General features: G+C 44.0%; 1 protein-coding gene across 1 annotated transcript in view; it reads left to right on the forward strand.

Annotated features, from left to right (window-relative positions):
* matn4 (matrilin 4) overlaps nucleotides 1-10,000 on the forward strand; it is a 32,520-nt gene that overhangs the window by 21,450 nt on the left and 1,070 nt on the right. Inside the window, exons 17-21 of the mRNA XM_034084054.2 lie at nucleotides 2,001-2,132; nucleotides 5,758-5,941; nucleotides 7,712-7,864; nucleotides 8,780-8,884; nucleotides 9,698-10,000. The exon at nucleotides 9,698-10,000 is cut by the window's right edge and continues 1,070 nt beyond it. Coding sequence (XP_033939945.1) covers nucleotides 2,001-2,132; nucleotides 5,758-5,941; nucleotides 7,712-7,864; nucleotides 8,780-8,884; nucleotides 9,698-9,756 — 633 coding nt within the window. The 3' untranslated portion in view covers nucleotides 9,757-10,000. The remainder of the gene's footprint in view (nucleotides 1-2,000; nucleotides 2,133-5,757; nucleotides 5,942-7,711; nucleotides 7,865-8,779; nucleotides 8,885-9,697) is intronic.

The following is a 10,000-nucleotide window of genomic DNA, read 5'->3' on the forward strand; positions in this document are numbered from 1 at the left end:
AGTCCGGCTAAAATGGAACGACCGATCAGGTCCCATGCCTTACACATCACCGCCGCTAAGCTAAAGGTGGCTTAAATTACTCGACTTCAAATATATCTTATATATCTGTTAGGGAAATAATTGTCCTAGACTCCTAGATATGACGTGCATGACCAGCCCTGACGTCTGCTATCTCCTTTAAGGAGGTAGGCTGCTTCAGCCATGATGTTGTTGTTCCCATTCTGTGACCGGGCAAGGTCACAGATGGTTTATTGGTGTGGGTGCACTGGGACACTTCCTTCTCGGTGTTCGTGGACTCCAAGGTGTGAAATCTTCGAGGCCATACGTGTCAGACGCAAGTGACTCAGTGTTCCCAACTGTTTAGGCTATCTTCTCAAATATGGTGATTACTCTGCGAAACCAGTTAAATGGGCTGACGAGAGAGAGGCGCTCCAGATTTGACGTGGCAGAACCTCTGGCTCTTGGACTTGCGATGTGAATCCTCCGGCCGAAGCTCCTAAATAGACCTTCAGTGTTTGACATCAAAGCTCCTGCTCTTCCCGTGTCTCTGTCACTGCATTGCTACACACAAGTTTCCTCCACACTATCTATTGTATCATTTGTTCTGTATTTATCGGTTCGACTATTCATAATGGGAGGGGCATTTAAAGTAGTTTATGAGTCATCTGATATAATTACAACAGAGTTCTCATGTACCCATATCGTAGGTAGGTAGGTAGGTAGGTAGGTAGGTAGGTAGGTAGGTAGGTAGGTAGGTAGGTAGGTAGGTAGGTAGGTAGGTAGGTGGTGGTATAGATGGATAGGTAGATGGTATAGATGGATAGGTAGGTAGGTAGGTAGGTAGGTAGGTGGGTGGTATAGATGGATAGGTAGGTGGTATAGATGGATAGGTAGGTAGGTAGGTAGGTAGGTAGGTAGGTAGGTAGGTAGGTAGGTAGGTAGGTAGGTAGGTAGGTAGGTAGGTAGGTAGGTAGGTAGGTAGGTAGGTAGGTAGGTAGGTAGGTAGGTAGGTGGGTAGGTAGGTAGGTAGGTAGGTAGGTGGTATAGATGGATAGGTAGGTAGGTAGGTAGGTAGGTAGGTAGGTAGGTAGGTAGGTAGGTAGGTAGGTAGGTAGGTAGGTAGGTGGGTGGTATAGATGGATAGGTAGATGGTATAGATGGATAGGTAGGTAGGTAGGTAGGTAGGTAGGTGGGTGGTATAGATGGATAGGTAGGTAGGTAGGTGGTATAGATGGATAGGTAGGTAGGTAGGTAGGTAGGTAGGTAGGTAGGTAGGTAGGTAGGTAGGTAGGTAGGTAGGTAGGTAGGTAGGTAGGTAGGTAGGTAGGTGGGTAGGTAGGTAGGTAGGTAGGTAGGTGGTATAGATGGATAGGTAGGTAGGTAGGTAGGTAGGTAGGTAGGTAGGTAGGTAGGTAGGTAGGTAGGTAGGTAGGTAGGTAGGTAGGTAGGTAGGTGGTAGGTAGGTAGGTAGGTAGGTAGGTAGGTGGTATAGATGGATAGGTAGGTAGGTAGGTAGGTAGGTGGTATAGGTAGGTAGGTAGGTAGGTAGGTAGGTAGGTAGGTAGGTAGGTAGGTAGGGAGGTAGGGAGGGAGGGAGGGAGGGAGGTAGGTAGGTAGGTAGGTAGGTAGGTAGGTATCAGGTCCGAAAGGAAAGCGGTAGGTAGGTAGGTGGTAGGTAGGTAGGTAGGTAGGTAGGTAGGTAGGTAGGTAGGTAGGTAGGTGGTATAGATGGATAGGTAGGTAGGTAGGTAGGTAGGTAGGTGGTATAGGTAGGTAGGTAGGTAGGTAGGTAGGGAGGTAGGGAGGGAGGGAGGGAGGGAGGGAGGGAGGGAGGGAGGGAGGGAGGGAGGGAGGGAGGGAGGGTAGGTAGGTAGGTAGGTAGGTAGGTATCAGGTGCGAAAGGAAAGCGGCACATGGTTAATGATGAAACTGGTTGAGAGGCAGCTTTAACGTTACAGACGCACTAACGGAGGATCAATAACAGAGTGTCTGTGCTGCAGGTGGTGGACTCTCTGGACGTCTCGGCTCACGGCACCAGAGTGGGGTTCGTCCAGTACTCCAGTCGGGTCCGGACTGAGTTCCCTCTCAACATGTACCACACCGCCGCCGAGATCAAAGCCGCCGTCATGAAGGTAGAGTTATTCAACTGTGTGTTTACATAGTTTAAGACCAGGTGGCAGAGGACATCATATGTCCCTCAGCCTTCAGTTAGCGAGGAGAGGCTCGAAGACACTCTGAGGGAAGTGTGTGTTGAGGACGTACAGAGTGTGTGTTGAGGACGTACAGAGTGTGTGTTGAGGACGTACAGAGTGTGTGTTGCGGACGTACCAAGTGTGTGTTGCGGACGTACCGAGTGTGTGTTGAGGACGTACAGAGTGTGTGTTGAGGACGTACCAAGTGTGTGTTGATGACGTACAGAGTGTGTGTTGAGGACGTACCAAGTGTGTGTTGAGGACGTACCAAGTGTGTGTTGAGGACGTACCAAGTGTGTGTTGATGACGTACAGAGTGTGTGTTGAGGACGTACCAAGTGTGTGTTGAGGACGTACCAAGTGTGTGTTGAGGACGTACCAAGTGTGTGTTGAGGACGTACCAAGTGTGTGTTGAGGACGTACCACGTGTGTGTTGAGGACGTACAGAGTGTGTGTTGAGGACGTACAGAGTGTGTGTTGAGGACGTACCGAGTGTGTGTTGAGGACGTACAGAGTGTGTGTTGAGGACGTACCGAGTGTGTGTTGAGGACGTACCGAGTGTGTGTTGCAGACGTACCAAGTGTGTGTTGAGGACGTACCGAGTGTGTGTTGAGGACGTACCGAGTGTGTGTTGAGGACGTACCGAGTGTGTGTTGAGGACGTACCGAGTGTGTGTTGCAGACGTACCAAGTGTGTGTTGAGGACGTACCAAGTGTGTGTTGAGGACGTACCAAGTGTGTGTTGAGGACGTACCGAGTGTGTGTTGAGGACGTACCAAGTGTGTGTTGAGGACGTACAGAGTGTGTGTTGAGGACGTACCGAGTGTGTGTTGCAGACGTACCAAGTGTGTGTTGAGGACGTACCAAGTGTGTGTTGAGGACGTACCAAGTGTGTGTTGAGGACGTACAGAGTGTGTGTTGAGGACGTACCGAGTGTGTGTTGAGGACGTACCAAGTGTGTGTTGCGGACGTACCAAGTGTGTGTTGAGGACGTACCGAGTGTGTGTTGAGGACGTACCAAGTGTGTGTTGAGGACGTACAAAGTGTGTGTTGTGGACGTACAAAGTGTGTGTTGCGGACGTACCAAGTGTGTGTTGAGGACGTACCAAGTGTGTGTTGAGGACGTACAAAGTGTGTGTTGAGGACGTACCAAGTGTGTGTTGAGGACGTACCAAGTGTGTGTTGAGGACGTACCAAGTGTGTGTTGAGGACGTACCAAGTGTGTGTTGAGGACGTACAAAGTGTGTGTTGTGGACGTACAAAGTGTGTGTTGCGGACGTACCAAGTGTGTGTTGAGGACGTACCAAGTGTGTGTTGAGGACGTACAAAGTGTGTGTTGAGGACGTACCAAGTGTGTGTTGAGGACGTACCAAGTGTGTGTTGAGGACGTACCAAGTGTGTGTTGAGGACGTACCAAGTGTGTGTTGAGGACGTACCAAGTGTGTGTTGAGGACGTACCAAGTGTGTGTTGAGGACGTACCAAGTGTGTGTTGAGGACGTACCAAGTGTGTGTTGAGGACGTACCAAGTGTGTGTTGAGGACGTACCAAGTGTGTGTTGAGGACGTACCAAGTGTGTGTTGAGGACGTACCAAGTGTGTGTTGTGGACGTACAAAGTGTGTGTTGAGGACGTACCAAGTGTGTGTTGAGGACGTACAGAGTGTGTGTTGAGGACGTACAAAGTGTGTGTTGTGGACGTACCAAGTGTGTGTTGAGGACGTACCAAGTGTGTGTTGAGGACGTACCAAGTGTGTGTTGAGGACGTACCAAGTGTGTGTTGAGGACGTACCAAGTGTGTGTTGAGGACGTACCAAGTGTGTGTTGAGGACGTACAAAGTGTGTGTTGTGGACGTACAAAGTGTGTGTTGCGGACGTACCAAGTGTGTGTTGAGGACGTACCAAGTGTGTGTTGAGGACGTACCAAGTGTGTGTTGAGGACGTACCAAGTGTGTGTTGAGGACGTACCAAGTGTGTGTTGTGGACATACAAAGTGTGTGTTGAGGACGTACCAAGTGTGTGTTGAGGACGTACAGAGTGTGTGTTGAGGACGTACAAAGTGTGTGTTGTGGACGTACCAAGTGTGTGTTGAGGACGTACCAAGTGTGTGTTGAGGACGTACCAAGTGTGTGTTGAGGACGTACCAAGTGTGTGTTGAGGACGTACCAAGTGTGTGTTGCGGACGTACAGAGTGTGTGTTGCGGACGTACAAAGTGTGTGTGTTGCGGACGTACAAAGTGTGTGTTGTGAACGTACAGTGTGTGTGTGTTGAGGACGTACCAAGTGTGTGTTGCGGATGTGCAAAGTGTATTAAATGTGAAAGCGCCCCCTACAGGAGGCACCGTCTTTGTGAAAATATAAGACGGTATCATTTAAAGGAGTTCTACTGGTAAATACAATCTGGAAGAAATGTCTTAATCCCTACGACAAGTCCATGAAGAAGTCATACACAGACTTTTAATGAAGGGGCGTCCAACAGGGACATGTTCTCAGCCCATTTTCATTTTATAAATATAACACATTTAGACAAGAAGGCAATTCAAGTGCTTTACAAAAAGCATTACAAATAGGGATGTCCCGATCACCTTTTTTTGCTCCCGATCCGATTCCGATCATTTGATTTTGACAATCTGCCGATACCGATTTTTCCCGATCCGATCTTTATGCAATGCATTAAGAGAAAAAAAAGGTAACAGATAACGGCTGGTCATCCAACGCGATGAGTTCAGCTATCTTGGCTGTTATTTGGCCTTTTCACTGTTCTGGGGCAGTTTCTCTTTCCTTTTAAAAGTCTCTGAAAGTGTCGGTTGTTTCAGTGCCGTGACCTGAGTGGCCGCTGTGTACTCGTCGTGTTGTTTGTTTCCCAGGTAGCGTATTAGATTGGTCGTGTTCCACCACGCGGAACCTCCTTCTTGCAAACATTGCATCTGGCTGTTACACTGCCTTCGCTTTCAATTTTATAATACTTCCAAACTCCTGACATGTTCTCTGTCCCGACTCCCGAGTCACCAGCTGAACGTAGCCTCTCGTTAGCTTGCTGCTACTATTAGACACTGCGCCCACTCTGTTGCTTTGAGAGAAATAAGCAACCAGGTCTGAAAACCAGCCCAAAAGAAGCAACACATACATGATGTTGTGTCATTTTAAACCAAAACTAAGTCCTCAGGATGACTTTAAGACGTGAACATGGTCATTTTTGTTTTGTAACATTAAATAATAAAAAAAAAAAAATTATAAAAAAAAAAAAGAAAAATCCCGATCCCCGATTTATTTCTCCCGATTCCGATCTTTTGAAAATCACGTGATCGGCTCCGATCCCCGATCACGTGATCGGATCGGGACATCTCTAATTACAAATATTAAGACATAAAAAGCTAAGATAATAAAAGGCAAGGTAAGATAGAAAAAATGTTATTACTAGCGGCATAGCAGAAAATGTAAATAATAGGCATCAGTATGTATATCTAAATTGAAATGAAAGCTGTATAGAAGAACATGAGACAATATAAATGATAAGAGTAATATGTGATAGAATGAAAGCCAGCCCTCAGGACTTGTTTACCTCCTTCAGGTGGACTACATGGAGAAAGGCACGATGACGGGCCTCGCTCTGAAACACATGCTAGAGAACAGTTTCTCTGAGTCTGAAGGAGCTCGTCCGTTAGACAGAAACATCCCGAGGATCGGACTCGTGTTCACGGACGGACGCTCGCAGGACGACATCACTGAGTTCGCCAAGAAGGCCAAAGAAGCCGGTGAGAGTTGGTTGTCATCCTAACCTTTCGTTTATTGATTACTTAAAGGTCACCTATTGTGCAAATTCCTCTTCTCCATGTCTCTTCTACATCAACATGTGTCCCCTCTTCTTCATGTCTCTTCTACATCAACATGTGTCCCCTCTTCTTCATGTCTCTTCTACATCAACATGTGTCCCCTCTTCTTCATGTCTCTTCTACATCAACATGTGTCCCCTCTTCTTCATGTCTCTTCTACATCAACATGTGTCCCCTCTTCTTCATGTGTCTTCTACATCAACATGTGTCCCCTCTTCTTCATGTCTCTTCTACATCAACATGTGTCCCCTCTTCTTCATGTCTCTTCTACATCAACATGTGTCCCCTCTTCTTCATGTCTCTTCTACATCACCATGTGTCCCCTCTTCTCCATGTCTCTTCTACATCAACATGTGTCCCCTCTTCTTCACGTCTCTTCTACATCAACATGTGTCCCCTCTTCTCCATGTCTCTTCTACATCAACATGTGTCCCCTCTTCTTCATGTCTCTTCTACATCAACATGTGTCCCCTCTTCTCCATGTCTCTTCTACATCAACATGTGTCCCCTCTTCTTCATGTCTCTTCTACATCAACATGTGTCCCCTCTTCTTCATGTCTCTTCTACATCAACATGTGTCCCCTCCTCTTCATGTCTCTTCTACATCAGCATGTGTCCCCTCTGTGGAAAGAGACTCTGAAAGTTTCAGGAACAAAGATTCTCTCTCTTTTTGATCCATTTCTATAAAAACCTGTCTGAAAATGATCTGATCAGATTTTGGCCACTTTATGATGTCATAACGATGTGTTGTCTTGTGTAACCATTAGCCAATCAGCAACAAGGTAACCCCCCCCCCCTTATCACCTGGATCTCCTCCTAGAGCTCCATTGAGTTATTTGTAACCAAATGTCTCTCAGAGGGGCGTGGGGGGGGGCTCCTTATTTTCATCTGAAGTAACAGACAGAGAATCAGCACTTTGGAAACAGGGCTGAAACAGAGGGGATTATGGGTAATGCTGCAATGATCTGTTTGGTGTTTCAGCCAATCAGAGACAGGCTCTGTATATATCTGAGACCTGTGATATATTGATGAAAAACTGTATAATAGGGGACTTTAAATAAAAAAAGACTATACATTTGTGATTAAACTATACACCGAAAATCAGAATCAGAATCAGTTTGCGGTGTTTTTTATGTGCCGCAAATAAAGACACAGAAAGAAGAATACATAGCAACAAAAAAACTATACATTTTTGTAATTTAATGCATTTTTTGAATAAAAACTAACATTTCTGTGATTTTTATTTTGCCCTGACTGGAGTCCGGTTGGTTTTTATTTGCATCTGTTACTTTAAAACCTGTAACACTTAAAGTTATTATTCAAAACGACTATTTTAGCTTTATTTAACTTTTTACAATATTACTGATTTGAGTGTTTTTAATCATTGTTGTCTCATGCATATTGTTACTGATACTAGGGATACTGTTTATAAAACCATTCCCTAATTGAACAGACAAAACAATATATTTGTTCATGATATATAAACTCACGTGATACAAAACGACATGTCCCCTAGTTTAACGATTCACTGACTACTAAGGTTTCTTTCAAAGGTACAGTCCTATTCAAGGTCCTGCACATTACATTACATTGTATATATTTCTCTGTGTGTGTGTGTGTGTGTTTGTGTGTGTGTGTGTGTGTGTGTGTGTGTGTGTGTGTGTGTGTGTGTGTGTGTGTGTGTGTGTGCAGGTATCACCATGTACGCGGTGGGCGTTGGTAAAGCGGTGGAAGACGAGCTGCGTGAAATCGCGTCTGAACCGACGGAGAAACATTTCTACTACACGACTGATTTCTCCGCCATCAGCACCATCGCAGAGAACCTCAGACTCAACATCTGCCCAGGTTAGAAGATCTGGGTTTGACTGACACCTTGAGTACAACATGCAGGACAACAACGTAGAGGAGCTGAAACACACAATACTAGCGAGGAGTTTCCAGGGTTCATTACCACTTTATTGCAGCTTCATGAGTTTTGAGTTAAACTAGAAAAAAAGCCCCCAAAAAGTTCTTTATTGTCCTAAAAAGATAATATTGTGGAATGGAAAATCACTAAATTCAAGTATAATAATTCACTTTTCTGGCAGATAGATATAGTTTATTTTCCTTAAATATATTAAGGCTATTGAATCGAATAGATAAGGATATTTGTTATTGTGATACAAAAGTATTTCATTATTAGGATTTATTGAATTGCTTTGATGCGTAAAATAACAGAAATGTATTATTCTTAGTTTAATATGATCATTCAACTTTGTTTTTTTTACGTTAAATGATGTATAACATTATTTAACTTAATTAAAATGTCATAAATAAAGTAAAAGACACAAATGTTAAAATAGTTATTATGATTTTGTCCATCATAAAGTACAGAGTCGAGGATGAGAGTCACGTGTCGCTGTAATGATTTCCTGGTGTGTGGCTTCCTCTGCTGACAGAAATATGCAACTGCAGGAAACAATATATAAATACTGTTTATATGTATGAAATTAAATAATGCAATAATTCATTAAATAACAATGTGTCACGTATTAATAGCTAGAATAAATAACATGTGTAATATATATCTGATTAAAATCAAACTTGAATAAAATACATTAAAACTCAAATAAAAATATGTACAATATATAAGAATCAAATGACTAAAGCTGTGTATGTGTGTGTGTGTGTGTTTGTGTGTGTGTGTGTGTGTGTGTGTGTGTGTGTGTGTGTGTGTGTGTGTGTGTGTGTGTGTGTGTGTGTGTGTGTGTGTGTGTGCAGCGGAGAGTCAGGGGGAGATCGAGGTGAAGGACCCCTGTGCCTGTGAGAGTCTGGTGGAGTTCCAGCAGGCGACCATGAGCAGCCTGGAGCAGCTCACTCAGAAACATATCCTTTAAAACATCTCCATAGCAACACCTGGAGAACAAAACACAAGTGAATCTGATTACAAATTAAACCTGCATGGAAGTGATTTTTACAAAAAATATTTATTTCAGTTTTCACGCTGGCTTATATATTTTTTTAACACACACACACACACACACACACACACACACACACACACACACACACACACACACACACACACACACACACACACACACACACACACACACACACACACAGTATACAGGAAGGTGCACACATGCATATCATTGTAATACACACACACTTATACACACTATACAGAATACAGGTAGAATACACATGCATCTGGAGAGGGCCAGCTCAAGGGCTTTCTCCAGCTCTCAGTCAACACTGTATTTGTTGGTCCGATCGGGACTCAAACCGGCGACCCTTCAGTCCCAAGTCCAACAGACTGAGCCACTGCTGCCCCCCCTATATTTATATAAAATCTCGCATCCAGAGATTTTAGTCAAATTTGGTGAAAAAACTCCCCTTATTTTTTCATCTGACAAAAGTCTAGTGAATTACGAAATGTTACCACAAAGTTATTGGATTATTTTATATGTTTAGCTGTTTAAGAATAATGCAAATATACCATATATATATTGTTATACTTTATCGGCTTATTTAATTAAACAGATAGGCTTTGTTCAGAATATAAACTTTTTATATTCATTATAAGCGAATCTTAACAGAAAACCAAGAAGAAGAAAAGAGACTTCTTGCATATTGTCCAGGCTTGATCAGGTAAATGATGCACATGTGATTATGTTTCCCTAACCCTCTGTCCACTGTCCGCCATGACGGCCCGTCTGGAGCAGCTGGAGAACCAGCTGCTCTCCAAGAAGTGATCTCATCTTCATCACCCAGAGAGAACAGGAGAATAACAGCGTGAAGAGGAGGTAGAGGAGGAAGAGGAGGAGGAGGAGGAGGAGGAGCTCTTTACATCAATGGACAAAACCAAAGGGCCTTTCCTCTCAAAGCCTCTGTGGCCTTCAGCGCGCTTCACAAGGAAGACGTCTGTCTGAAAGCTTGTGATATAGAATCATATTTCTGGTATGTAAATGAACTCATTTGTACGTCTTAAAATACAAC

Source organism: Pseudochaenichthys georgianus, chromosome 5 (assembly GCF_902827115.2).
Source record: "Pseudochaenichthys georgianus chromosome 5, fPseGeo1.2, whole genome shotgun sequence".
Classification (NCBI taxonomy): Eukaryota; Metazoa; Chordata; class Actinopteri; order Perciformes; family Channichthyidae; genus Pseudochaenichthys; species Pseudochaenichthys georgianus.